General features: G+C 58.5%; 1 protein-coding gene across 2 annotated transcripts in view; it reads left to right on the top strand.

Moving 5' to 3' along the window:
* The window catches only part of ATP2A3 (ATPase sarcoplasmic/endoplasmic reticulum Ca2+ transporting 3), a 34,565-nt gene extending 9,470 nt beyond the window's left edge, over positions 1 to 25,095 (top strand). The window contains exons 2-22 of one of the 2 annotated variants that reach the window (XM_075994224.1): positions 290 to 307; positions 572 to 654; positions 2,524 to 2,628; positions 2,815 to 2,953; positions 3,249 to 3,329; positions 3,423 to 3,508; positions 5,065 to 5,529; positions 7,249 to 7,337; positions 7,488 to 7,590; positions 8,824 to 8,955; positions 9,351 to 9,476; positions 10,652 to 10,870; positions 10,968 to 11,303; positions 13,628 to 13,848; positions 14,272 to 14,474; positions 15,044 to 15,129; positions 19,382 to 19,515; positions 19,838 to 19,955; positions 20,418 to 20,535; positions 20,903 to 20,975; positions 23,729 to 25,095. In XM_075994224.1, coding sequence (XP_075850339.1) covers positions 290 to 307; positions 572 to 654; positions 2,524 to 2,628; positions 2,815 to 2,953; positions 3,249 to 3,329; positions 3,423 to 3,508; positions 5,065 to 5,529; positions 7,249 to 7,337; positions 7,488 to 7,590; positions 8,824 to 8,955; positions 9,351 to 9,476; positions 10,652 to 10,870; positions 10,968 to 11,303; positions 13,628 to 13,848; positions 14,272 to 14,474; positions 15,044 to 15,129; positions 19,382 to 19,515; positions 19,838 to 19,955; positions 20,418 to 20,535; positions 20,903 to 20,975; positions 23,729 to 23,792 — 2,999 coding nt within the window. In that variant the 3' untranslated portion in view covers positions 23,793 to 25,095. The remainder of the gene's footprint in view (positions 1 to 289; positions 308 to 571; positions 655 to 2,523; positions 2,629 to 2,814; positions 2,954 to 3,248; positions 3,330 to 3,422; positions 3,509 to 5,064; positions 5,530 to 7,248; positions 7,338 to 7,487; positions 7,591 to 8,823; positions 8,956 to 9,350; positions 9,477 to 10,651; positions 10,871 to 10,967; positions 11,304 to 13,627; positions 13,849 to 14,271; positions 14,475 to 15,043; positions 15,130 to 19,381; positions 19,516 to 19,837; positions 19,956 to 20,417; positions 20,536 to 20,902; positions 20,976 to 23,728) is intronic. The other variant, XM_075994225.1, reaches the window with a different exon arrangement.

Raw genomic sequence — 25,095 nt, 5'->3', positions numbered from 1 at the left:
GGGGCTGGACTGGGAGGGCTGGAAGGGCCCTCCTGGCTCTGGTCTCATCCCAAGGTGAGTCAAGCCGCCCCAGGTCTTCCTCAGCCTGAGTGGGGTGGGTGGAGGGGTAGAAGCGTCTGGGCTCGCACCATCCATCTGTGACCCCAGAGAGCCCCGGGGCTATGTCCAGTTCTTGGTGGGGGTCTGGCGGGGCACAGTCGGGGGGGGTGTAGCCCGGACTCCTCCAAGACCCCCCGTAACCCAGTCGTCTCTTCTCTCCTCCCGGCTCCTGCGGCTGCCGCGTCTGCAGAACTCCCGACTGAGGAAGGTGAGGCCGGGGTCGGGGTGGGCTGCTGAGCTGGGGGTGACATCCTTGGGCCACTCACTGTCAGGTTGTGACTTCCCCCTCCTCAAAGACTGAGGCCTTCCCCAGCCCCCCAGCATTGCCCCCCTGAGCCTTTTGGGGCCTTAGGCTCTCCCTCTTTAACCTGCAGGGGGGGAACGGGCCAGGAGGTCTCCGAGGCCGTCCCGGCTCTGAGTGGGGAGGTGGGTGGGTTGGGGGCCCAGCCTCACGCAGCACCCTTGTTCCCAGGGAAGTCCCTGTGGGAGCTGGTGCTGGAACAGTTTGAGGACCTCCTGGTGCGCATCCTGCTGCTGGCGGCCCTGGTCTCCTTCGTAAGTAGGGCCCTGGCTGCGGCCGCGACTCTGGGGGGCGCGGGAGGGAGAGCCAGGCCTTGCTGTGCTCAGAGGCCCAGCTGGTGGCGCAGCCATGGCGTCTCTGGGCCCTCCCCACCCCCGGCCTGCTCAGACTTGGCTCCCCTTGCCTGAGCCCTCACAGCCCTCCCTGGACTCCCAGCTCCCTTCTGAGCCCCCAGCCCTCTTACCCGCTGGCTGTCAGCGCGGGCTTCCAACCACAAGGCTGTCCCCGCGCCCCCTGCTTTGGCCCAGGGTCTCTCTCCCTCAGCACTGCTGATGTTTCGTTCCGGACAGTTCTTTGTGGGGTTGGGGGGCTGTCCTATGCATTGTAGGATGCCGAGCAGCACCCCTGACCTGTGCCTACTGGATGCCAGTCGCACCTCCCAGTTGTGGCAACCAAAAATGTCTTCAGACATTGGCAGATGTGGCCGGGGGCTGGGGTGGGGCGTGCAAAATCAGTCTGGTTGAGTGTCACTGCCGTGCCCCTTCCGTGGCTGCCAGTGCTCCTGGGACGGAGCTCGGAGGCCTGAGCCTCTCGCGGCCTCCTCGCGGCTGCTGCCCTCTGCTCCTCCCAATCCCTGTGGCCCAGCCCCTCCTGGACCCCCAGGACCACGGGGCCAGGGCGGAGGGGTAGGGAGGGAGACATGGTTGTCATTAATGGTTGAGCAGCAGGGACCCGCGGGCTGGTGACACAGGGCTGGAAGCTGCCACCCTGAGGAATGTGGTTCCTGTTCCCGGCCCCACCCAGCGGGGCCTGGGAGGAGGCCGCACCTTGGTGACCCAGAGTGTGGAGCAGCAGGGCACTTCGGGGACTGGCTCTTCCCCTGCGGCCGTCAGGGGCCCAGCCAGTGGTGTGTGGCCCTTCTGGCCACTGTCTTTGTGGAAAGCAGGGACTCTTACAAAAAACTACCCATGAAAGCGCCCCAAATGGCTGAGCTGAAAGGGTGCTTGGGCCCCATTACAGCACAGATGGACCCCCATGGACAGGGGTGGCAAGTACCCACTTGGGCTAACAAGTGGCAATGGGGCCGGGCGCGGTGGCTCACACCTGTAATCCTAGCACTCTGAGAGGCCAAGGTGGGTGGATTGCTTGAGGTCAGGAGTTCGAAACCAGCCTGAGCAAGAGCGAGACCCTGTCTCTAATAAAAATAGAAATTAATTGGCCAACTAAAAATATATAGAAAAAATTAGCCAGGCATGGTGACGCATGCCTGTAGTCCCAGCTATTCGGGAGGCTGAGGCAGCAGGATTGCTTGAGCCCAGGAGTTTGAGGTTGCTGTGAGCTAGGCTGACGCCACGGTACTCTGGCCAGGGAAATAGAGTGAGACTCTGTCTCAAATAAAATTAAAAAAAAAGAAGTGGCAATGGGACTCGAGCCAGGTCTCAGGCCTCCCAGGCCTAGGACGTGTGGCTGGAATTATGTAGGCCTGGAACCGGAGCATGCGTCAGCTTCACCCCACTTATTAAAACACAGATTACTGGGCCCCACCCCAGAATTTCTGACTTAGGGGGTCTGTGATGGGCCCCGAGAACTGTATTCCTATCACATTCCTGAGTGCTGCTGCTGCTGGTCTGGGGCCCACACTTTGAGCAGCACCGCCCTAGGCAGAGGGTGAGGTCCCCAGCTGCCCCACGCCCCTGGGGGTTGGCCTCGTGGGATGGGGGCTGTGCTGTGGGGTGGGCATCCTACGCCAAAGCTTTCCTTAGCGTAGCCTTCTCCAAGCCCAGGGCTCCCCAGGGGTGTCCGCCCCAAAGCTGGGGAGCAGACAAGAGATCCAGGGTACAAGGCAAAGGAGAGCAGGTCCCGGCCCCCAGCATAGCCCGGACTCACCAGCTCTGATCTCGCAGGTCCTGGCCTGGTTCGAGGAGGGTGAGGAGACCATGACAGCCTTCGTGGAGCCCCTGGTCATCATGCTGATCCTCGTGGCCAATGCCATCGTGGGCGTGTGGCAGGTGGGAGGCACTGGGCTGGGCCTGGGCCCTGGGTCTCCCAGCTGCTGCCTGTGCCATGCACCTGGCACTGGAGTCCTGAAGGGCCTTCTGCCTCCAGCTCCAGCCCAGGCCCCAAGGGTGTCGCTCGGAGGGGGTTGCCTGCAGGGACAGCAGGGACTGACGGCCTGCCTGCCTCGTGTCGTGCAGGAACGCAATGCCGAGAGTGCTATCGAGGCCTTGAAGGAGTATGAACCTGAGATGGGCAAGGTGGTCCGCTCGGATCGCAAGGGCGTGCAGAGGATCCACGCCCGGGACATCGTGCCCGGAGACATCGTAGAAGTGGCAGGTATGCCGGGAGCCTCCTTTCCGTATGCGATGCTGGGGAGCCCCGTCCCGCCCTGTGCCTTCATGTCTCTGGCTGTGTATGCAGGGGGGCTGGCTGGCAGATCCCTCTGAAGCTCTTTGGCCCAGACCTTGTTGGACAGATGAGACTGCGGGCCAGGGTGGCAGGAGTCCCGCTGAGGGACCACAGCTCACACGCCTGCCTTCCGGCCCCAGCCTTGGTTCCTGGGAGCCCTCCTGGCTTTCCCCAGGGGATGGTGCCCCAAGCCACCCTCAGCCAAGCCATTCTCCCCGCACAGTGGGGGACAAAGTGCCTGCCGACCTCCGTCTCATCGAGATCAAGTCGACCACGCTGAGGGTGGACCAGTCCATCCTGACGGGTGAGGCCCTGAGGCCGGGGCCCAGGGGAGGGCCGGGGGCCGGGGGTGGGCGTGTCTTCGTGTGGGGCTTCTCATATCTGATTCCATGCCCAGGTGAATCCGTGTCCGTGACCAAACACACGGATGCCATCCCAGACCCCAGAGCTGTGAACCAGGACAAGAAGAACATGCTGTTTTCTGTAAGTCCCTAGGATACCTGGGGCTTTGCCCAGACAGTGAAACCAAAAATAACAACGTTAAGATTAATTAGTCAATGTCCTACTGGAAAGAACCTCATAGATTATTGACAATGCATGCAAATTTATAGTAATAATAATAGCTTGTATTTACTGAAGGCTGTGCACCCAATGCTGTTTTAAGCCTTTTACACATACTAGTTTATTTAATCCTTACAACAAACCTTTGAAATAAATACTCTTGTTATCTATATTCTCCAGCAAGGAAGCAGGCACAGAGAGGTTAAGTAAGTTGCCCAAGGTCACACAGCCAGCAAGTGGCAGAGCTGAGATGTGAACTCAGACATCTTGTCTCCAGGGCTTGTCTTCTCTTTTCTTCCTACCCTAAGGTAGGATACCCTACCTTAGCCTGGGGAGAGGCAGAGCTCACCTGTGATCATGCACCAGAAAACCTTCTAGAAGAAAGAGGGTTACGAAAGTGGTGGAGGAACAGTCCGTTTCTCAGATGGGAAAACTGACACACAAGGCGTGACGCCAGGTCCCCCTGGCTCTTCTCAGGGAGAGCCATGGGAGCAGCTTTGGTGGGAGAGACCTACCACTGCGACCTCAGGAAGAGTTAGCAAGTGATATTCACACCTGCCCAGCAGCAGACTGAAGCCAGTACGGAGTGTTTGGGGACATAAGGAAGGGGGGGGACACAAGGAAAGGTCAGGCCAGTCAGACAGTGGCCCAGGGTACCAAGTTATAAGGCACTAGAAAAATTCCTGGAAGCGAAGAGAAGCAGAGAAAGTGATATTCACGCAGAACTCCTCTTGAGGAGTTCTAGTTGCATGGAAGCTCTGGGCAGGCTGTTTTGGGGTGGAAGGGGGGCCCTGGGAGGCATGCCCAAGCGTTAGCAGTGTCACTAAGAAGCTTTCTGAGGAGGGTGGTCTGGCTGCCAGCAGCACCTGCTCTCTTGCCAGCCCCAGCGGCACATCCATTTGGAGGGGCACTGGGTTATTAGCCTCCTTGGAGCTACTGTGGCTTGGGCCTCTGTTGGACCATTTTACAGAGGAGGACACTGAGACACAAGGCTGTCCCTTACACTGGGACTTGGGGATTTTGCCAGGGCCTTGCAGACAGACGAGCTGAGGCTCAGGTTTTCTGGATTCTGCGGTGAATATTTATGGACCGTCTTCCTAGGTTCATGGTCAGCCACACCCCTGTGAGGCTACAGAGGTGGTTTGTGGATCACATTCTGGTGGGGGGGTGTCCGTGCTGTGCTGGTTAATCACGGTGTTGATATCAGCCCTGGTTTTGCATCCTCTGTGCCAGGCCCGGTGCTGGGCCCTGGGGCTATGGCGATGAACCAAAGCTCTGCCTTCCTAGAGCCGACCCTGTCATGGGAAGGCAGCACTGACCCAGTACACAGGGAGCTACGTAAGTCTGGAAGCCCTAGCGGCACGGAGGAAAAGAAAGCCAAGCAGGAGGACAAGGGTCCTGCTCCGTCCTGAAGGAGCCAGAGGTCTGGGGCCCCAGCGGGTGCTGAGCAGCCCCTTCCCCCTCCCCCTCTCGGCCAGGGCACCAATATCGCGTCGGGCAAGGCCGTGGGCGTGGCAGTGGCCACGGGCCTGCACACGGAGCTGGGCAAGATCCGCAGCCAGATGGCGGCGGTGGAGCCAGAGCGGACGCCACTGCAGCGCAAGCTGGACGAGTTCGGGCGGCAGCTGTCCCGCGCCATCTCCGTGATCTGCGTGGCCGTGTGGGTCATCAACGTCAACCACTTTGCCGACCCGGCCCACGGCGGCTCCTGGCTGCGTGGCGCCGTCTACTACTTCAAGATCGCCGTGGCCCTGGCTGTGGCTGCCATCCCCGAGGGCCTCCCGGCTGTCATCACCACATGCCTGGCACTGGGCACAAGGCGCATGGCACGCAAGAACGCCATCGTGCGGAGCCTGCCCTCCGTGGAGACCCTGGGCTGCACCTCGGTCATCTGCTCCGACAAGACGGGCACGCTCACCACCAATCAGATGTCTGTCTGCAGGGTGAGTGGCTGCGGCCAGTGTGGCGTTGCTGTGCGAGGCCGGGCAGGCTGGGCACCCTCTCTGGGCTGCTCCCCAACCTCCCTTCTGGGGAGGGATGGAGGGCAGAATCTGCGGGTTGTCTCATAGATCGGGGAGCAGGTCTGAGTGTTCACGGGGCAGGCTGAAAAGCGGACGACGCCTGGCTTGACGCATGTCACTGGGGCCTGTGTGTCACTGTGGGGCCCTGGCCGGGGCTGCTGGCAGCCTGGGAAGGAGTGTATGAGCCCTGCCAGGTAGCCATAAAAGAAGCCACGCTGGCCCTGGACCTGGGTTCTATCCCGCTCCATCGTGACTCTGTGCAATTGATGCCTGTCACCAGATATGCTGGTTCCCGTGACCCGGGAAGAGCCAGAGCAGGAATTATTCATTCTCTGGCACTTGATCCCACATCCCGGGCCCACTGCCCACATGCTCCAGGGATGCTGGCTGAGACTCCAGCAGGCCCGTGGGGCAGAGGGCCCCTCCTGACCCAGCCAGAGGGTGGGTGGGGAGATGGTGACGGCTATGGGTTTCCCACCCTTCCCCGGTTCCCCATCGCTCCTCTCCCACCCCTGCTCCAGCAAGCTGCCAGAGCTGGGCTTGGGAACCCAGGCCCTGTATTCTGAGACCCCAAGGCCCTGTAGAAGCCCATCAGAGGCTGCGGTAGCCCTGACCTGCTAAAATCCCTAGTAGAATTTTATTTGAGCAGAGTGCTCCTTGACTAAAATAAAGATTTAAGCCAGGCACAGAGGTTCTTGCCTGTAGTCCTGGCTACTCAGGGCTGAGGCGGGAGGATCGCTTGTACCCAGGAGTTCAGATCCAGCCTGGGCAACATAGTGAGACCATCTCTAAACAAGATAAATTAAAAAATATATAAAAATTTTAAAAGCACAGTATAGAGAAGTTGTAGAGGCCTTACGTGCTGGATAATGGGCTATGTTTGCTGGAGGACTGCCCCCAGGAGCAGGGAGAAGAGCCGGAAGGAAGGGACATTTATTAAGCTCCTGCTGGGTGATGGGTTGGCCATTGCTTGAGAACGTGCAGCAAGGCAGTTTCCGGGAAGCAAGAACTGTCTCCCTAGCAACAAGGAAATAGGCTGCCCTGGGAGGGGTGAGCCCCTGTCCCTGAGGTGCACAGGAAAGGGCTGGGTGACGCAGCAGGCCCTGCGGGCAGGGTCTCTCTCTCTGGGGACATCTCTGGACTGGAGGGACTACATCTCGGAGAGGGGTGTGGGTTTCTTCCCTTGAAGGCCAGGAATCTTCCCCTTGAAGGAGAAGGAGAGGCAGATGGACTCTTATCGTGATTTCTCCCCTCGGTATCTGTGGAGAAGCTGGAGCTCAGGTGCTTGGCCAGGTGTCACAGTGAGATGGTCAAGGACCCAGGCTTCCTGCGCAGCTCAGGGTCCCTCAAGCTGGCAGCTGCCCCCAGAGCATTGAAGAACTTGCCCTAAATCCCCCAGGAGCCAGGGCAAATGGACAAGCCAGAACTGGACACACCTGGGCAGAGCAGACAGTTCCCCACCTCAGCCTGGATCTTATACTCTTTACTTCCCCCCTGGAGGGGGAGGGTAGCTGTGCTGGTGGCTCTTGAGTGGGGCAGGAGCCTGCAGGACCCCACCCTGGGGTCAGGCTTTATTCAAGCTGGCAGCCCAGGGAGGAAGGAGGTGACCCAGTCCATCTGCCACGCCCCTGTGCTCCCCAGATGTTCGTGGTAGCGGAGGCCGAAGCGAGCTCCTGCCGTTTGCACGAGTTCACCATCTCGGGTACCACCTATACCCCCGAGGGCGAAGTGTGAGTGCGGGCAAGAGGGCGGGGCTGGCCGGTGGGCGGGGCTACATGGGACTGCAGAGCACTCTGGGGAGGCCTGGGGGCGGGGCCGAGCGGCGGGGCCCCTCCCAGGGGCGGGGCCAGGGCTTGTACTGACTGGTCTGGGCTCCGCAGGCGGCAGGGGGAGCAGCCTGTGCGCTGCGGGCAGTTCGATGGGCTGGTGGAACTGGCGACCATCTGCGCCCTGTGCAACGACTCGGCGCTGGACTACAACGAGGTGGGCCCCTACTCCCTCTCATGACCTTTCTAGCATCCAGGCGCTCTGGACAGACCTTTTTCCCAGTCTCAAAGCTCACAGAGTGGGTAGTCCCTGCCCCTTGGGAATACCACACCCCAGGAGTGTGGTCACCCCACCACACTCCCCACTGCCACCCCTTGCTACTCTTCAGAGTGGTTTTAGAACCCTGCCCCTCGGGCTCGTGGGCTGTGGGGGACTGCAGTGTAAGGGGCTGAAGGGCCAGGACTTCCCGGGGGGAAGAGATTGCAGGGCAGGACTAGGGAGGGTGTTTAAAGCAGATGGCACAGCCTAGAAAAGGCCCTCCGTCTGTAAAAGCCTGGTGTGATTTGGGCATTGAATGCCATTCATGTGGCTGAAGCAGTGGAATGGAGCTTGCTGCCCGAGCAAAAGTCCTTGGCCAGACCAAGGCAGCTCCCATGCCAAGCTGAGGGCAGCAGAGAGCCACTGAAGAGTTTTGAGCAGGAGAGTGACATGGTCAGATTTGCATGTGCAAAAGATCACCCAGGCTTCTGGGCAGAGGATAGAATGGACAGGACAAGACAGGAGCCAGGAAGCCCTGTGTGGGTGTCCAGGCCAGAGAGATGCTAGCTGAGCCCTGGCTGGGGCCTTGGGGAGAGGGGAGAAGGTATGGGTTGGAGAGGTTTGGAAGCCAAAAGTCCTGGGACTTGGGGACTGGTTCGGTGAAAAAGAGAGGGAGGAGGTCAAGGTAGCTCCTGGTTGCTGTCCCACCTGGGGCTGGCAAACATGGGGAGAGAAGGAGGTGGCCCGAGGGGTCTCCAGGGAACACGGTCCAGCAGGCAGCAATTAGACGTGTGGGCTTGGAGCTCAGGAGAGAGGTCTTGGCTGGGCTCGGCACTGGAGGTCCCGAGCATGGGATGGAGGCAGGAGACATGGGGGGGTCTCAAGGAGAGCGGGTGGGAGGGAAGGAGCAGGGCCAGATGGAAGAACCTGGTGAAGGAGCCTCAGAAAGCATGGCCAGAGAGGGCAGTGGAGGGCAGCAGTGACACCAGGGGTTGGGGTAGTGGGTGAGTGCCAGTGTCAGACACCACCCTGACCCTGGGACATTTGGGCTGGGAAGGGCTCTCAGGACTGTGCAGAGGAGATTGCAAGGAACTGCAACAAAGGGAGCTCCAGGAGGCAAGGAGTGAGTGAGGCTGGGGCCACCAGGCTGGGGCCACCTGCCCCTTACTCCCTGTCCCTCTGTCCTGCCAGGCCAAGGGCGTGTATGAGAAGGTGGGAGAGGCCACAGAGACGGCTCTGACTAGCCTGGTGGAGAAGATGAACGTGTTCGACACCGACCTGCAGGCCCTGTCCCGGGTGGAGCGAGCTGGCGCCTGCAATGCGGTGAGCAGGGTTGGGGGGCTCAGGCTGCGCACTGCATAGCTGGGCCTTCTGGGGCATCTGGAGAAGGAGAGAAGAGAGCAAAGTCCTGGGAGGCTTCCTGGAGGAGGAAGGACCTCAGACCCTTAATAACACTTGGCTAGGGAGAAAAGCAGAAAAGGCTAAGTGTGGACAAGGGCTTCAAGTTGGGGTGCATGCAGTATGGTCAGGAAATGGCAGCTTGTTGGCAAGGTGGAGGGAGGAGAGGCAGGTGGAGGCCTCGAATGCCAAGGACGGAGGAGTACAGATGTCATCCCACAGAGCAAGAGGCTCTTCTGGGATGATCAAACAGCTGGCAAGAAAGCAGGCAAGAGTTACCGGCTCTGTCCCTCACGCCCTGACTTGCTTGGACCCCACAGGTCATCAAGCAGCTGATGCGGAAGGAGTTCACCCTCGAGTTCTCCCGAGACCGGAAGTCCATGTCGGTGTACTGCACACCCACCCGCCCCGACCCCACAGGCCCGGGCAGCAAGATGTTTGTGAAGGTGGGGGCCTGCCTGTCTGGCCTGGGGCCCCTGCACGTCCAGGTCCCTAGTCCCCCAGGTCCCTGGGGGACCTGGTCCCAGTCCTCTGCAACACTGGAACCTGCAACTACAGGAGACATGGGGAGGTGTGAGCCCGTTGTCCAAGGATGAATCAGAGTAGGGGTGTTCAGCGCACTGCAGGCAACTGGGGGCAGGATCCAGGCCTAGTGGGGATAAGCCAGACCCAGGGGACAGAGCCCAGTCCCTCGCATGGTCCCAGCTCTGGGCTGAGGGTCACTGCCTCGCCAAATGACCTTGGGGTCGTTCATCCTCCTCTGTGGGCCTCGATATCCCCATGTGGACCACAGGGTAGAGCTAGAAGTTCTCAGAAGCCTGTTTGCCTTGATTGATGATTTAGAAATGGTTGGTGCCACCTTCGGTGCTCTATGTTTTGGAAACTGAGTCTCAGGGAGGGAAAGGAGCCAGCTCCTATCTAGATGTCTGTCTGCTTTAAAACTGAAGTAGGAATCCCAGCCCTAACTTTATCCCACGATGGAGGTTTTAACCCCTTTTTGAAATGGAAAGGCTTCTATATTGGGAGCTTCAGCCACTTTTGAAAAATTAGTGTCTGGGTGACCTTTTGGGAGCAGGAGAAGCCGTTGAAGGAATATCTCAGAGGCTATTCTTGGGGCTGGGGTGAGTTCCACAATGAGCCCCTGAGGCTGTGGAGCCACCTGTCACCCCCAAAACTGCCTTCCCGAGGCTGCACCCCCCACACCCTCTGCATGGTTCTCCTTCTGGTCCCCAGGCAGGGCCCAGCCTGCCTCCTGCTGCTGAGGCCTCTACAGCATTGGAATCCCAGTCATGCTAGGCAGGCAGGGAGGCAGGACCTACAGGGGACACCATTCCCACCCCTGCCCCCCAAATGCTGCAGCGGGCCTTCTCAGCTGTCGGCTGATAGGGGAAGGGTGCCCCTTGGTGGGTGGCTGTCCCACCGCCCCCCATTCCCTTAATGATTTCTTACAGTGAGATCCACTAGGTTCCCACTGGAAGCTTTCAAAGAATGGGTTCTGGTCCATGCCTTGCTGTGTGTACCCTTGGATGGCCTTTCCCCGTATCATGGTCCCAGTTTCCTCAATTTGGGCAGGGTTCTGACTGATGGATTTGCCTCTCCTCCCCCTCTCTCCACTCCTCAGGGGGCCCCCGAGAGTGTGATCGAGCGCTGCAGCTCCGTCCGTGTGGGGAGCCGCACAGCCCCCCTGACCACCACCTCCAGGGAGCAGATCCTGGCAAAGATCCGGGACTGGGGCTCAGGCTCCGACACGCTGCGCTGCCTAGCGCTGGCCACCCGGGATGCGCCCCCGAGGAAGGAGGACATGCAGCTGGACGACTGCAGCAAGTTTGCGCAGTACGAGGTGGGTGCCGGGAGCCGGGCGTCTCCCTGCCGCAGCTGGGCCGGTGGCGGGTCGGGGATGGGCTCAGGCCCCGCTCACATCTGCTCCCTCCCCACAGACAGACCTGACCTTCGTGGGCTGCGTGGGCATGCTGGACCCGCCGAGGCCCGAGGTGGCCGCCTGCATCACGCGCTGCCACCAGGCGGGCATCCGAGTGGTCATGATCACAGGGGATAACAAAGGCACGGCCGTGGCCATCTGCCGCAGGCTGGGCATCTTTGGGGACACGGAGGACGTGGAGGGCAAGGCCTACACAGGCCGAGAATTCGACGACCTCAGCCCGGAGCAGCAACGCCACGCCTGCCGCACCGCCTGCTGCTTCGCGCGGGTGGAGCCCACGCACAAGTCCCGCATCGTGGAGAACCTGCAGTCCTTCGATGAGATCACCGCCATGGTGAGGCCAGGCCGGAGCCCGGGGAGGTGGGGAGGCGAGGGGCCGCAGGGCGGGGAGAGGGCAACCCGTGCAACCCCCGCCTCTGCCTCATTCTTATTTTTCTCTAACATTTTATTACAAAAAAATTCAAAGAGAAATTGAAATAATTTTATAGCGAACATCTACATATCATCATCTAGGTTCCACAGTTCACATTCGATTATATTTGCTTCATCACGTATCCATCCATCTGTCCACCCTGTATCCAGCCTTATCCACCTATGCTTTTTTTTTTGAGACAGAGTCTCGCTTTGTTGCCCAGGCTAGAGTGAGTGCCATGGCGTCAGCCTAGCTCACAGCAACCTCAAACTCCTGGGCTCAAGCAATCCTTCTGCCTCAGCCTCCCGAGTAGCTGGGACTACAGGAATGCATCACCATGCCCTGCTAATTTTTTCTATATATATATATATATTAGTTGGCCAATTAATTTCTTTCTATTTTTATAGTAGAGACGAGGTCTCATTCTTGCTCAGACTGGTTTCGAACTCCTGACCTCGAGCAATCCGCCCGCCTCGGCCTCCCAGAGTGCTGGGATTATAGGCGTGAGCCACCGCACCCAGCCTCTATCTATTTATTCTTTTTTTTTTTTTTTTGAGACAGAGTCTCACTTTGTTGCCCAGGCTAGAGTGAGTGCCGTGGCGTCAGCCTGGCTCACAGCAACCTCAATCTCCGGGGCTCGAGTGATCCTACTGCCGCAGCCTCCCGAGTAGCTGGGACTACAGGCATGCACCACCATGCCCGGCTAATTTTTTGTATATATATTTTTAGTTGGTCAATTAATTTATTTCTATTTTTGGTAGAGACGGGGTCTCGCTCAGGCTGGTTTCGAACTCCTGACCTTGAGCAATCCACCCGCCTCGGCCTCCCAAAGTGCTAGGATTACAGGCGTGAGCCACCACGCCCGGCCTTCATCTATTTATTCTTAAAATGCATTTCAGAGGAAGTTGCAGACAGTGGTGTACTTTGCCCTCATGCACTTTAGGATGCATATCATTAACTAGAGAGAGATTTTTGTGCAAGGTTCTCTTTTTCCTTTTTGAGGTAAAATTGCATTTGATGAAATGCACACATTGTAAGAGTGTCATCTGATGAACGTGGTAGCATGTGCATGCACACCCCTGTATAATTCACATCCTTACCAAGATAGGAAACACTGCCGTCAACCCACGAAGTCCCCCCGGGCCCCTTCCTCATCCGTCCTCCGTCCTGGACAGGCAACCACTGCTCCGACTTTTTGCCACCACACATTAGTTTTACTTGTCCTAGATGCATTTTTGTGTGAATGGAATCACATGGCGTGTAGTCTGGCTTCCTCCTTTTGAGCTCTGTCTGCGTCATTGTGGGCGTCAGTCCACGGCGTGAATGTGCCACAGTTTATCTTTTCACCTTTTGGGTGGACGTTTGGTTTGGGCCCAGTTTTCCTTCTGTCTCGTTCTTGACTGCTGACCTGCTCTTCAGTTCTGATCCGATTCTTGACCTCGGGCCCACCCCTTGGACCCGACCTCTGTCATTAGTCTTGACCTCTAGCCTAACCCCATCCTTTGCCTGGACCTCAACCCTGACCCCTGGCCCAGGCTTGACCTGAGCCCCAACCTTGACTTGACTGCACCTGCAGCCTGCCTCTTGACCTTGCCTTTGACCTCTGTGCTGACTTTGCCCCTGTCCTTGACATTGATTTCATTGAACTCTAACTCTTAACTCTGAGCTTAGCCCTGATACAGGTCCAGTCTTGATCCCTGAAATCAACTTTGACACCTTCCCCCCAACACAGCGTTTTATATTGACCTCAACTTCAATCTAGCCTGCAGCCTTGACCTTGATATCACTTCTAATGTGGACCATAACCTCTGACTTGGCTTATGACTTTGACTTGGCCTTCATCTTTTACTATAGTACCTCCCTGACCCTTTACTTGTTCCATGACCTTGACCTCACCCCTGTCTTGACCTCAGCTTCATCTTTTAACCTCAGGCTCATCTTCTACCCCGTGTCCAACCTGAATTTCATCCATGCCCTCATCATCCTCCCACTCTCTCCCTATCCCATCCCATCATCTTCTCTGACCTTAGACGTGAGACTCTCCCCAACCTTGCTTTGACTGCACCCCTTGCCCTCCCCTCATCCGCAGCCCAATTTCTAAGTTCATTCTCGAACCCACCATTCGTTCTGTCCAGCTGTCAGCTTCCTTGGCGACATTCCACAAGATTGGGGGTGGGCTGAGTTGAGGGGGGTGGAGGGGGGAGGGGCAGTTGCTCAGGCGTGGCCATACCTGACCCGCCCCACAGACTGGCGATGGGGTGAATGACGCCCCAGCCCTGAAGAAAGCGGAGATCGGCATCGCCATGGGCTCAGGCACTGCCGTGGCCAAGTCGGCCGCAGAGATGGTGCTGTCAGATGACAACTTTGCCTCCATCGTGGCTGCGGTGGAGGAGGGCCGCGCCATCTACAACAACATGAAGCAATTCATCCGCTACCTCATCTCCTCCAACGTGGGCGAGGTTGTCTGGTGAGGCCCTGCGTCCCCTGCTCCCAGCCCTCTGGACCAGCTCTGTGTCCCGGAGGCGGGCGCATGCCTGTTCCTGGGAAGGGCTGCAGGGATGGGGGCACAGGTGCCCTGCCCTGGCTGGGGCCCTCCAGGGTCCCACCTCAAGGTGGCAGGGGTGAGGACACCTCCTCATCCTCCAGAGGCCCTGGTGACCTATGGATCATAGTGTGTGTGGTCTGTGGTCCACTGGGAAGGTGGGGCTGGTGGGCGTGAGGCAGAGCCATGTACATACACCCTCACGCACATCAGAACTAGCAGAGTGCGGAGGGGCTGATGTGGAGATAGTGAGTGAGCTCCCCGGCCTTCGGTATGAGCAAGAGCTGGACCCTCCGTCTGGTGGGGCCCGGGCCTGCTGGGGGTTAGAGCCCATGACTCTGGTTCCAGCATCTTCCTCACGGCAATTCTGGGCCTGCCCGAAGCTCTGATCCCTGTGCAGCTGCTCTGGGTCAACCTGGTGACAGACGGCCTACCTGCCACAGCCCTGGGCTTCAACCCGCCAGACCTAGACATCATGCAGAAGCTGCCCCGGAACCCTCGAGAGGCCCTCATCAGTGGCTGGCTCTTCTTCCGATACCTGGCTATTGGAGGTGAGCAGGGCCCCAGCCCGCTGTGGGCTACAAGCCTTGTGTCAGGCTTGCAAACTGCAGAGAGTGTGGCTCGGTCCGGCTCATGCCCAAAGAAACCGTGTGGCCTCATGCAACTGAAAAGAACAGAGCGCACCACAGGCGTGGCTGGATCCAGGCCTCAGACAGTATCGCTGGCATATTTTGGCTCTGCGTTCTCAAGCAGGCATCCCTCGGGGTGGTAGAATGGCTGCTACAGCTCCAGCCCTCCTGCTCACTCCATGATGACCCCAAATTCAGCAGAAGAGAGAGCCTTTTACCATACAGCTCCCTTAGTAATATAAAAGTCTCGGGCTTCTTCTCATTGGTCCAAATTGGGTCACCTGTTTATCTCCCTAGCCAATCACTGTGGCCAAGGGCGTGGCAGGCGCTGACTGCCAATCAGGGCCCACCACTGGCACCGAGGGTAGGTGCCTGCACAGCGCATGGCTTAGAGAGGGGAGGGCGGAATTCCTGAAATCGCTGGGAAGGGAAGTGGGTGCCAGAAACGGCATGCCGTCCACTACAGCCCGTCTCCTCCTCCCTCTCTGTAGTGTACGTAGGCCTGGCCACGGTGGCTGCCGCCACCTGGTGGTTCCTGTATGACGCCGAGGGACCTCACGTCACCTTCCACCAGCTGGTGAGCAAGCGATGGCCAGGGAGCCTGCTGGGGTTAGACCCGAGGTAGAACTTGCAGCTCGATTGTTGGGGTTCCGGAGGAGAAGGGTCCAGAACCCCATGGTTGGCCAGCGTCCTTCCCCACCCCATACGCATATGTAAACATGCACCGCCCAAGGAGCCACGTGCAGAAGCCGCCAGAAACCCAGAGACGTCAGCGCAGCCCTTGAAGTCATAGGAGAGGCTGCTCCCTCTCCCAGTTGGTTAGGTGTCTTCCCTTTGTCAGGGGACCCCCAAAATATCAAGAGGTAAGAGGAATGAGCCCCAGGATGATGGGACTTCAGGCAGAGGACCAAACTGAGGGGATCAGGAGTGGAGGGGGCGTGTGCAGGGGGGGGCCTTCCCCTGCAACCAACAGATGTTTCTCGGGATCGGGCCCACGGACCTCTTGCAGGCAGTGCCCACCAGGGGCCGGCTCAGCTCAGCACAGCTGCGGGAGCAGGTGCGGAGGCCCTCAGCTGCCATCTGTCAGTCTGTCCTCCGTCCAAGCAGCCGACTCGTCTCCTTTGCTTGAAAGAGCCTCCGTGACTTAGGTCCCTTGTTTGGAGTGCAGGGCCGTGTGAAGGGTGCAGGCTGTTCTCCCTCGGAGTGTGCCTGCCTCATTGCCTGAGCAGGGGCAGCCCAGGGGCCACTTGCCTGTCACACACCAGCCCTCAGGCCTGGGGGCAGTCCCTTCTGGCAGCAGTGCAGAGCCGAGGGCCCCGTCCCAAAGGCTGGCCCCTCCCAGCCCTGGGGTCAGGAAGCTCGGGTCAGCCTGGACGCCTCTGCTCATTTGGCTCCTGTGGGAGCAGCAGAGTGGAGAGTGGGGGATGTGCTGCCTTCTTCCAGCCCTGTCCCTGCTACCATGCTTCCTACTAAGGATCCCAAATCTCTCAGGATGCACCGCCCCCTTCTCTCTTCTGAGCCTCAGCCCCATATATCCGGCTAGATACCTCCTCTGTGATGTCCCACAGGTCTGTTGCAAACCCAGAGTCCCAAACCCAGCCTGTCACCTTGTCCCCAAACCCATCCCTCTCCTCCACCTCCATCCCAGTTCCACTGCCTGCCAGGTCACCCATGCCGGACACCCGGGAGTGATGCTAGCTAGATTCCCACCTGTCTCCCACACTCACCACCAATCAGGTAGAACTTTGAGCTTGAGTTGTTGTTGGAATTTCAGGAGAGGGGTCTGGAGCCCCATGGTTCCAGGAAGAAGCCACCAAGAGGCAGCAGAGTGGTTAAGAGCAGGTGGCATGGAGCCTGGATCCAGTTGCTTAGGTTCACACCCTAGTTTCACTACATGCTAGCTGTGTGATTTGGGGCAGGTTACTTAACCTCTCTGTGCCTTAGTTTCCTCATCTGTAAAATGGGAAATAATTGTTCCTACCTCATAGGGTTCTCGAGAGCATGAACTGAGTCAATACTTGTAAAATACTTACGATGGGACCTGTTGCATAATAAGAGCTATTTAAGTGGCAATGAAGTTAATAAAACCTAAAGGGGACCTTGCAGTGAATAGGAAATAGGCAGCAGGCAGGCAAAGGGCAGGCAGAACAGTGGCTTCGCCAGTAGACATGGGCTCCGACAGGGGCTCCCGTGCTCCTCTGAGACAGAAGTTCCATCCCTGAGCACCTTCTTTTCTTTTCCGTTTTTTTGTTTTTGAGACAGAGTCTCATTCTATTGCCCAGACTGGAGAAGATTGCCGTGGCATCAGCCTACTCAGCAACCTCAAACTCCTGGGCTCAAGCGATCCTCCTGCCTCAGCCTCCCGAGTAGCTGGGACTACAGGTGTGCACCACGATGCCCAGCTAATTTTCTTTTCCATTTTTAGTAGAGACAGGGTTTTGCTCTTGCTCAGGCTAGTCTTGAACTCCTAACCTCAAGCAATCTTCCCGCCTCGGTCTCCCAGAATGCTAGGATTACAGGCGTGAGCCACCTTGATCAGCCCTGAGCACCTTCTAATGAACGATTCTGGAGAAATGGGCTCCAACAAGGGATCCCATGCACCTCTGAGACAGAAGTTCCGTCCCTGAGACCTAATGAACGATTCGGTCTGTAACCCTGACCTGGGGCATAATGTGTGTGTGCGACAGGTGCTCACCGATGAAACCCAGAAAGTCCGCACTAGGCAGGGTGTTTATGGCAAAAGCAGCAGATCTGTCTAAACATCTATGTATGATCCTGTTGGTATTGTCATCCATGTGCCTCAGGGTGTAAAGCATGCATGTGCCCAAGTGGGAGGTGTGTGTCCCTGTGTTTGTGTGTACATGTGTGCATAAACCACCACGATCTGGGAGGGCGGGGGCTCAGGGCTTGTAGCACACCTGCAAGAGGAGTCGTTCCTCTTGGTCATTGGGTGGGTAGAACTAGGTTCAAAGTTTAGGACATTTTCTCAGCACCAAATAAAAACGTGTGCACTTGCCCCAAATGTTGTAGCTTGAGTTTTGGGGACAACTCCTACTGTTGATTTTAAAGAGACAAGATTCTTCATCTCTTTGTTCAGATAAGAATCTAGCCAACCATAGTCTTTTGTTATGTGTCTTCCTGCGTGAGAGAGAAGAGGAAGGTGCGCCGTTGCCCTATCTGCATGTATGCATTGTGGGGAAACACGCGTGTGGGTGTATTTACTGGACTGACCACAGGTCAGAGAGCCGGTCGTCTTACAGAACACTTTGAGGATTATTAATATTTTCACAGCACACAGCACACAGCCCCGATTCCTAAACCGTTAGTTTAAAAGATCCCTGTGTTGGCCAGGTGAGGAGGCTCACACCTGTAATCCTAGCACTCTGGGAGGCCGAGGCGGGCGGATTGCTCCAGGTCAGAAGTTGGAAACCAGCCTGAGCGAGACCCTGTCTCTACTATAAATAGAAAGAAATTAATTGGCCAACTAAAAGTATATAGAAAAAATTAGCCGGGCATGGTGGCGCATGCCTGTAGTCCCAGCTACTCAGGAGGCTGAGGCAGGAGGATCGCTTGAACCCAGGAGTTTGAGGTTGCTGTGAGCTAGGCTGACGCCACAGCACTCACTCTAGCCTGGGCAACAAAGCGAGACTCTGTCTTAAAAAAAAAAAAAGATCCCTGTGTTCAGGCTGTGTAAGGTGGCTCACGCCTGTAATCCTACCGCTTTGGGAGGCTGAGGCTGGAGGATCGCTTGAGGCCAGGAGTTTGAGACCAGCCTGAGCAAGAGCAAGACCTCATTTCTACAAAAAATAGAAAAATTAGCTGGGTGTGGTGGTGCCTGTAGTCCCAGCCGAGGCCGGAAGAGTTGAGCTCAGGAGTTCGAGGTTGCAGTGAGCTATGGTGGCGCCACTGCACTCCAGCCTGGGCAACAGAGCAAGGCTCTGTCTCAAAAAAATAAAAAGGAAAAAAAAAGATCTCTGTGTTCAGATTAGACACCCAAGAACAGATTTCTATCACTGGAGAACTGAGCTGGTTAACGGTTGGCAACATTCATGCTCATCCCCATGAAGAGGAAGAGAACAAGACAGCAGTGCTCCCAAATGTCCTCAGTCCAGCCCCTTATCTCAGCGGATTCTGCGAATAAGGTTTATGAGCAGAAAGAAAACTGTCCCCTGGGGTTAGAGAGGCAAAGGCCACTTCCTTTATCTGGGCCTGACAGCGTCTTACTAATTATGGAGAAGCCCTGTGTGTGTTGAGGCTGCGCTCTGGCGATTCGTGAGTCTGTGTCACGAGCGAAAACCAGACCTGGTAGGGCCGGATTTCAGCGGCAGAAATGGCGTGAGGTGTGAATGGAGTCTATTTAATAACCGTGAATAGGGCACCTCATCTTCTATACCACAAAGTTGAATTCCATTCAGGCCTGAGTTTGTTGTTTTTGACTTTCATGTGCGTTTTCCTATTTGGTGGTCTCCGTTCATTACTGCCTCCACCTCCTGCACCGCAGGGCCCCATGCGCCCTCTGGGTAAAGTCCATCCTCCCCCAGCCCCAGGGCCCCTGCCTAATGCCAGCTGTTCTCCCTCTGATCCACCGATCCCTGCCCAGAACAGTCTACACTTCCTGCTCTGTGCCCAGCTTCTCCCTGGCGCCATGCAGCCCTGTGCCCTCCTTCCTGGGGGGGAGCAACCCACCCGGGCTCCCGGGCCCCCTGTGGGAGTGCTTTGTCCATTGGCTGTGCTCAGGTGTGGGCCGAGGGCAGGGTGAGGCCTCTCCCCTCCACCCCCAGCCACTCCCTGACCGGCTGCTGTCCCTGACCCCATCCCCGTGTCCTCAGAGGAACTTCCTGAAGTGCTCCGAAGACAACCCCCTGTTCGCCGGCGTTGACTGCGAGGTCTTCGAGTCCCGCTTCCCCACCACCATGGCCTTGTCTGTGCTCGTGACCATTGAGATGTGCAACGCCCTCAACAGGTGGGCTGGGCAGGGGGTCGGGAGCTGGAGTTGAGGAGTGGGGGCTGAGGCTTAGGAGTGGGAGCTAGGGGGCCCAGGGGTCCAGGATTGGGGCCTGAGGGTCAGGGGGGTCCAGAGGGGGATTCCGGGAGACAGTGGAGGCCAGAATCGGGGTCTTAGGGACAGGGGCTGAGCCTGGTGTCTGAAGAAATAGAAAGGCCAAGATTGGGTCTGAGGGACAGAGAAAGGGGTCCCAGCCCAGGACAGGCTCTTCCACACGGGGCGGAGCCACCGCTGGGCCTCCGTGTCCTATCCTGAGCTGAGTGCCCCGTGCCCTTGGCAGTGTCTCGGAGAACCAATCACTGCTGCGGATGCCGCCCTGGCTGAACCCCTGGCTGCTGGCAGCTGTGGCCATGTCCATGGCCCTGCACTTCCTCATCCTGCTCGTGCCACCCCTGCCCGTGAGTCTCCCTGCCCCCTACTCCATTTCCTGGGGAGCCGGGAGCACATGGTGCCCAGACATCACAGGCCCTGGGCTGGTCACCACGCCTTTCTGGAGCCCTCTGCAGTGAAACCACCTGCAGGACAGGGACCTGAGAGGTCTGGCTGGCCACCACCCTCCAGATGTGTCTTTAACCTACAGGAGCTCCCAGACTTGGGGGACAGAAGAGGCAGAGACTGGCTGGGGTGGGAGGGAGGCCACGCTCTCTCCCAAGGCAGAGCCCTGGGGAGGAGGCTTGGTGCTGAGGGCAGGGACAGGGAGGGCACTGCAGGCAGAGGAAACTGGGCAACTGGGGGTGGGACCTCAAGGGACATCTTAGAAGTGCTCATCAAGAGTCCATTGGCGCCCGGGTGGGAGAAGCTGGTGGACGGCTGGGGCACGGGGCAGCGCTTTGAGCAGACCTCCCTTCCCCTCCCGCCAGCTCATTTTCCAGGTGACCCCTCTGAGCGGGCGCCAGTGGGTGGTGGTGCTGCAGATATCCCTGCCTGTCATCCTGCTGGACGAGGCCCTCAAGTACCTGTCCCGGAACCACATGGACGGTGAGTGGGAGGCCCCAGGCCTGCCGGCCCTGCTCCCTGCTGGCCTCCAGCCTGCCTGCCCACCCGCCCCTGCCTCTGGGCTGCAGCGAGGACGCGGTGCGCGGAGCCCCCCTTTCTGTGCAGAGGGAGACGTGTTCTTGGATCACAAAGTGGAGGATGCGAAGGGGCTCTGGTGGCTGTGGCCTGAGGTGTCTGCAGGGTCTCACGCTGCAGGGGTCCTGGGCTCACTGGGCTGCCGATGGGAGCACTGCTCAGGCCACGCTGCCTCGCCGTCCTCACCTGCCACCACCTCCCGCACGGCCAGGATGCTGTGGCCTGCCCTGGGCCTTGGCCTCTGACCTTTCTGCCCTGGCCTGTCTTTATCCAGGCATTCTCAGGACAGTCTCCCGGGCCTGGAGTAGGCAGCCGCTGACCACCTCCCGGACCCCGGACCCCACCGGGTTGGCCTCTTCGGTGTCACCTTGTGGGCGGGGGCGGGGCGAGGGTTCTCTGTTCCTAGGCTCACAGCACTGGGTCTGCTTCGGTGCAGCTGTGGGGACACAGCAGCAGCGGTCAGGTGGGGAGGAACAGGCTGGGGCATGGGGTCCCTCCACCTACCCCAGTGGGCTCAGAGAGTGGGGATTCTAAACTTCCCGAGGGCGAGGGCAAGGGAGGCAAGATTGTTCTCTTTGTCAGAGCTGCTCAGTGAGGGAGGAAGCAGGGTGAGCTCCTGTTCCCCGGGAATTTGCAGACAGGCAGTGGCCATGTGGCCGGACTGCTGTGGAGGGGCCCGGCTTGGGCCAGGCAGTGGCTGAGGCCGGCCTTGGGCAGCCAGGTTGTTGGGGGCCACCTCTGGCAGGAATGTGTACTGGCCCCCGGGGAGGGGCGGGGGTGCCTGTAAATAGGTCATGTGCTGTCCTTCCATAGGGACTGAGCAGTGGAGCTGCCCTACCATGCGTCTGTCCAGGGAGTGGCCAGACTCATATCGGGGGCTCACCCAAGGGTGGTGGGTACTCAGCTGAAGCAAGGCCTGTTGGGGTCCATGGTGGTGTTGGGAGCTGGGTTCTGGCCCCTGCACGGTTCTTTTCTGGCCTACCCTCTGTGTCACCCCCTGGGAGTTGCAGAGAGGAGGAAATGGGTCTGACGCCAGAAATTCCATCCTCGGGGGCCCAAGGGAGGCATCCCGTCTCTGGCCAGAGCACCAAGAAATCCTCTGACCAACTTTGACCACACTCATTCACCTGCCAGGCCTGCCCTCCTGGGAACATGGTTAGCTCCATGGCTCCTTTGTCTTTCTCAAGAGACTTCCCTAGTGGCCACAACTGCCAGGGAACTGAACAGATTTTGAGAAAATTTATTAAAAAGTGACAAAATTCTGGCTGGGCACTGTGGTTCATGCCTGTAACCCCAGCCCTTTGGAAGGCCAGGGTGGCAGGAGTTCAAGACCAGCCTGGGCAACATAGCAAGACCCCCATCTCTACTAAAAAATAGAAAAATTAGCTGGGCGTGGTAGCACATGCCTATAATCCCAACTACTCGGGAGACTGAGGCAGGAGGGTCGCTTGAGCCCAGGAGTTTCAGGTTGCAGTGACCTATGATGATACCATGGCAATCTGGCCCAGGTGACAGAGTAAGACCCTATCTCAAAAAAAAAAGTGACAAAATTCTGCCTGTGGCTAAAATTACTAAGCGTGGAGAAAAGCTTATGTCTGGGATGCCTTTCAGCATTGGCTGCTGGACATTGGCAGATTCCTGGGCCTCATGGGAGGAAGGAGAGGGCCCCTAGCAGGAGTGGGCAGGGTAGAGGCGCTGGGAGGGAGCAAGTCCTGCCAGGCCTGGAGTAAGGGATGATTTCTAGAAGATTCCAGGTTAAAGCAGAGGGTAGAAAGGATGGAATTGAACCTGGTGGAACAGGGCTGGTGAGCACTGCTGCTGGAGCCGAGAGTACAGGGCAGAGAGGTGAGGCCTAGAGGGTGGCAAGGGCCTTGCATGCCTAGGGAGGGACCCTGGACATTACCCTCAGGGCAGTGGGAGGCACAGGAGGGGTGTAAGCATGGGAGGGACATGTCGGCCCTAGAGGGCAGGCAGGAGGTGTGAGACTAAAGCAGGGAGGCTGGTGAGTGGGGTTGAGCGGTCTGGGGAGGAGACAGAGTCCCAGCCCTGATGAGCTGGGTCCCAGGCAACGCCTCTGCCTCCACCATGGACCTGAGAAATTGACCATGGTCCTTTGAAGTTTGACATGCTGGGCTGCTGGAGTGGTGTGGGACCCACAGAACGGACATGGGCGGGGCACCTGTGGCCACATCTGAGAGGTGGGGTGGAGGGGCCCCCAGGAACGTGCTCCCTGGGAGCCCAGGCAGCTCTGCCCAGTTCTGCAGTCCCTCGGGCCTCCTAAAGCCAGACGGGGCGGGGGTGAGAGAGGGGACCCTTTGCTCTCAAGGCAGCCGGGTGGCCTTTTAGGGAAGTTTTGCTGAGGCCTGACGCTATGGCTCCCCAATGATTTATGAGGGAGAATCAGGGATGTGGGTCAGCCCCAGGGGTTTGGGGGGTCCTCTTGCCCCGCCTCCTGGCTCTGCCCAGGTGTGGCTGAGCGGCTGTCAGGGAGGCCTGTGGGCTGGGCTGTGGGGCTGGGGGCCAGAGAGGCTGAGTGGGGAAGACCTGGGAGGGTCCGGGGTACCAGGCGGGTTTGGGCTTTACTCTGAGGCCGGTGAGGAGCCATGAAAGGGGATGATGGGCCGGTTCGGGCTTTCCCGCGATGCCAGGGGCAGAAGGGTGATGGGGAGGCGAGACTGGGGCTAGGGGCAGGACCAAGAGGCCTGGAGGCCTGGTGGGCAGCAGAGGACGAGAGGTGGCTGAAATCAGGCTGGATGTGGAGTGGGTGGGGGAGGCTAGGCTGACTCTGATTTCTGGGCTTGATGGTGGGTGGCGGGTCCCCAAACTAAAAGCCAAGAGGATAATATTCACCGTGGTGGGTTGGGGGTGTTGACAGAGGCATGTGTGGCATGAACGAGGCCTGGGGGCACCCAGTGAGCAACCGGGTTCCGGGCAGCAGCTCATGGGGCCAGCAGGGCTGGGGCAGACAGAGGTCTGGAGCAAGGGAGGCAGGGGGGGTGGTATTCTGGGAGAAATTGAAGGAGGAAGGGGCCGGAAGGAGTCAGCCTGGATGTGTGCTCTTACACACGCATCTTAACATGCTCTCGGGTTTTCCTTCCAGAAGACAAGAAGCAAAAGTGAGTGCTGGGAACAGAGTGGAGTCTCCCGTGTGTACCTCGGACTGACGGCGCCCAGCGTTCGCCCCCACGCCCCGCCCTGCCACCGCGCTCGCCCACTTGCCCACCGGGCCCTGCTGGACACGTGACGGGCCCCAAGCCAGAGCTGGCAGCAGATCCAGAGGTCCAGAGCCCCTCTCCGCCCACGTGCTCAGGCACATTCCGGAGCCCGCTCCCCCCGGCTTGGAGGCTGGGCGTTTGCTTGGTGACTGGTGCCTCTGCGCTGATGGAGGACTCCTGGGGCCCCTCTCCCTGGCTCTGACCTCTCCCCCAGTGCCTGTGCTGGAGCCTGGTTAGCCCTGCGGAGGAGTCGAAGGGGGCCATGTGGGCCCAGCTGTGCAGAGCCAGGGCGGGCAGCCCCCTCCACTCCGCTCTGCCTCCACGAAGTCGGCTCCTGAGAGCTTGAGCCTGTTTCTGTTTATATGTGCAGGCCCCAGGGGGTTGACGGGTCAGAGAGAGGGACACAAGGCACAGGGAGGAGGGGCAGGGCGAGGACCCCCTTTCCCAGGAGACGGACTGGTCTGCCTGCCTCAGCCGCCTCACTTCCCGAACTCAGGTCTCCCTGCCCCAAGCAAATGAGACGTTACAGAGTCTGGGTGTGGCCTGGTCTGCCGAGCAGAGATTGTAAGTGCCATCCCTGTCCCTGGTGCCTGTGACCCTGGACATCCTCGGGTCCCTGACCACTGTGCCCTTTCCCCCACCCCGGAGGGTGGCCATCATGCTGTCTGCACAGCGGGGTGACTGGTGGTTGCTCCTGGGCTCCCAGCCTCACTCTTTGCTCCCCACAAACCCCCGTGTGCCAAAAGGATGTCACTGAGGATGGCTAATGACCCAGGGGCACTTCCCCTCCCCACTCCCTGATGGAGGAACGCATCGCTGCGTGGATCCTGCATGGATCGGGTCAGATGATACGGCATTAGATGGACAGACTTTTTCTCTTAACTCAGCTTTTATTCCTTTGACAAAAGCTAGCTAGGTGTAGCAGAAGACAGTGAGTAATGACTGTCCATGTATCTTTGCCCCTCCTAGAGAGTGTACAAAGTGATTATTTTATACATAAATCAAGACTCACGTTTTTGTCCTGATCCCCAGAATCCTAAGCCCTCTTAGCCTGCCTGGCAGGCAAATGGTCTCCACGTTCTGCAGCCCCCTCCCCCTCCCCTCTCTCGCAGTTTGGGTGGGGGGTGGTTCTGCTGCAGCAGAGATTCTCTGCTTCTTTCCTGGGGTGGGGGGAGGTCTTAGCTGGGGCAGAGCCCTGTACCGCCCTGCTGACGTGCTGTTTGTTAGGGAAATAAAGGTTGTGTTCCTTGCA

The sequence above is a fragment of the Microcebus murinus genome, chromosome 18 (genome assembly GCF_040939455.1).
Source record: "Microcebus murinus isolate Inina chromosome 18, M.murinus_Inina_mat1.0, whole genome shotgun sequence".
NCBI lineage: Eukaryota > Metazoa > Chordata > Mammalia > Primates > Cheirogaleidae > Microcebus > Microcebus murinus.
The sequence above is the reverse complement of the archived record's forward strand: the minus strand, read 5'-3'. Positions and strand labels throughout refer to the sequence as shown.